Below are 2,196 nucleotides of genomic sequence, written 5' to 3'. Positions count from 1 at the left end.
TTTAACTCTATTCAAATAGCTAATCCTTTATAAAAACAACAGAATAGCCTAAATTAATATAAAAATAAAAATAAAAAAAAATAAATAAAGCTGAAATCATATTCATGCAAGATAGAAATTACACGTAATCATAAAATTGATTCTTTAAAAAAAAATTCAACTCAAGATCAACATCGTCATTTCAGTTAACACAAAGATACCACTGAACATCAGGCGGCAGTTCACAGAAAGATTTTCCCTGTATTCCCAGGGACTCGTGTTTATCTCCTTCTGAACCCAATCTCGGTCACTCATCAGACACACAACACAAACCTTCCACATTTATGTGGCGTGCTAATCCTATAAATACACACACTATCGGTGCACTTAAATGGGTATTAAAACCTTTACAATAAAAATTTTAAAATGTCTGTTATAAATGAAACATTTCCGTGTTCTGAACTTTGATCTCTTCACTGCTTGTTTCGCATTTGCACTCTTCAACGATCATGACGCGCCTGTCGCGCGCCTCTGTCCCGCAGCGCAGGGGTACGAGCACAGAGCGCGATTTAGAGGGACTGCATCGAGTGCACTGCGCTCTTTGCTGTCCACGGGACTCTCCGCTGGACGGGACGAACATGGAGCTGCACTGACCATAGCAGAGGTTATTGTGAACCGTCACCGTCTCACAGCCGTCCTCCGTTATTCGCTGCGAATAGAAAGTCATTTTGAAAAATATGGCTCAAGAACAAGCAAGCCTAAATGTAGCCTAATAGCCTACCTGTTTAAATGAAAGCATGCTTTTTCACACAAATTAATATATACTGAATGTTAATAATAATACTAACAACAACAGCAATAACAATAATAGGTAATAACAATAACAACTTGCTAATAATTTAGTCATCCTTATCGTTTACACACGGTCATGTCGCTCGTATGAAAAATAAAATCCTGTTTTTCAAACAACGTAAGCTGAATTTCAATTTTGAAGTCTGATTTTAAAACCCGGTGTAAATAGGGAAAAAACAAACAAACAAAAACACATGATTAGTTCAATTGTTTTTTTTAGACCTATATTAAATATATAAATATAAAAAAAATATATGCTATAACAAAATCCCTTGAGCACCTGTGTAGCTAATACAATAATAGATATGCAAAATCAATTAGAAATAAAATGCGTCCTTTAAAAAAAAAAAAAAATACATTAATGCATACAATGACAGAATGAATGTCTGAATGAATGAACGAATGAATGTAGGCTACCTGTGTGAAGGGCACTGCGGCACAGCTCTGTTTGGTCATGTCTTTGGGATTGATGCGCAGCGCCACGGCCTCTTTGCTTCGCTCGCTGTTGTGCATCACTTTCTGCCACATCTCCAGACCCTGTTTCTTCCTGGCGTTTGCGCTGGCGCTACCCGCGCTCACCCGAGGGAGCAGGGACGCAGGTTTGTTATGGGACAGGACTGACGGACCGGGACGTCCGAGAGCCAAGAAAGCCGGAAACGCGCCTCGACTCGGTGAGTTTTTGGACGACACGTGACTACCGGCGGCCCGTCGCAGAAAAGGAGGGCTTAGTTTGACAACTCTGACAGATCCCCGAATAGGTTCGTCTGGTCCATTCCCGGAAGATTCAAAGTCTTTCGCGACGTGTCTGCGAAGGGAAAAAGCGCCAACCAAAGTGACCACTGACAACAAAATAAAAAAGCTGGTTTGGAACGTCATTTTTGCTAAATTAGAGAATGTTGCGCACTAGGGTTCGAAATTCGATTCGAATTCACTGTCGCTCAAGAAAAAAACGCTGAAGAAGTCGCTTGTTGAGAAATCTCACGGTTCAAGGTCCCGTATGGTCACCTTGCTGTCGTTGTGAACATGAAGCCAGAGCTGACCATTATATCCTCTCAGCGGGTTCTTTGATGATTGGTCATCATTGCTTTATTATAGCTCGGCCTATTTATTATTTAAATAGCCTAGCTATTGTACCTGTCTGAATAATGGCTGTGAGTGACAGGTGAGTTTTCGTGAGGTAGTGACAAGTGCACCTTTCATCTCTTCATATCACACCGTGGGAACTGAAAGGCTTAGCTGTTGTGTGCTTTTCACTTTTTTTCATATCAGTATTCAGTAGGCCTACATTTTTATTTTAGTCTTCGTTTTACAACTTAAGCAGCATCCATGCAGCATTTTTTACCCATGTAGGCTATGCACTTATTC

The 2,196-nt window shown here is 40.4% G+C and overlaps 1 protein-coding gene across 1 annotated transcript; it reads right to left on the bottom strand.

Moving 5' to 3' along the window:
• Window positions 1-412: 412 nt before the first annotated feature.
• LOC306873760 (gremlin-2-like) lies at window positions 413-1,874 on the bottom strand (the record flags this gene model as incomplete). The annotated part of the gene is made up of 3 exons (XM_079423242.1): window positions 413-688; window positions 1,249-1,636; window positions 1,837-1,874. The coding sequence occupies 3 exons, from the start codon at window positions 1,872-1,874 to the stop codon at window positions 413-415; spliced, it is 702 nt and encodes a 233-aa protein (XP_079279368.1).
• Between the last annotated feature and the right edge of the window lie 322 nt (window positions 1,875-2,196).

The sequence above is a fragment of the Barbus barbus genome (assembly GCF_936440315.1).
Source record: "Barbus barbus genome assembly, chromosome: 8".
Taxonomy (NCBI): domain Eukaryota; kingdom Metazoa; phylum Chordata; class Actinopteri; order Cypriniformes; family Cyprinidae; genus Barbus; species Barbus barbus.
The sequence above is the reverse complement of the archived record's forward strand: the minus strand, read 5'-3'. Positions and strand labels throughout refer to the sequence as shown.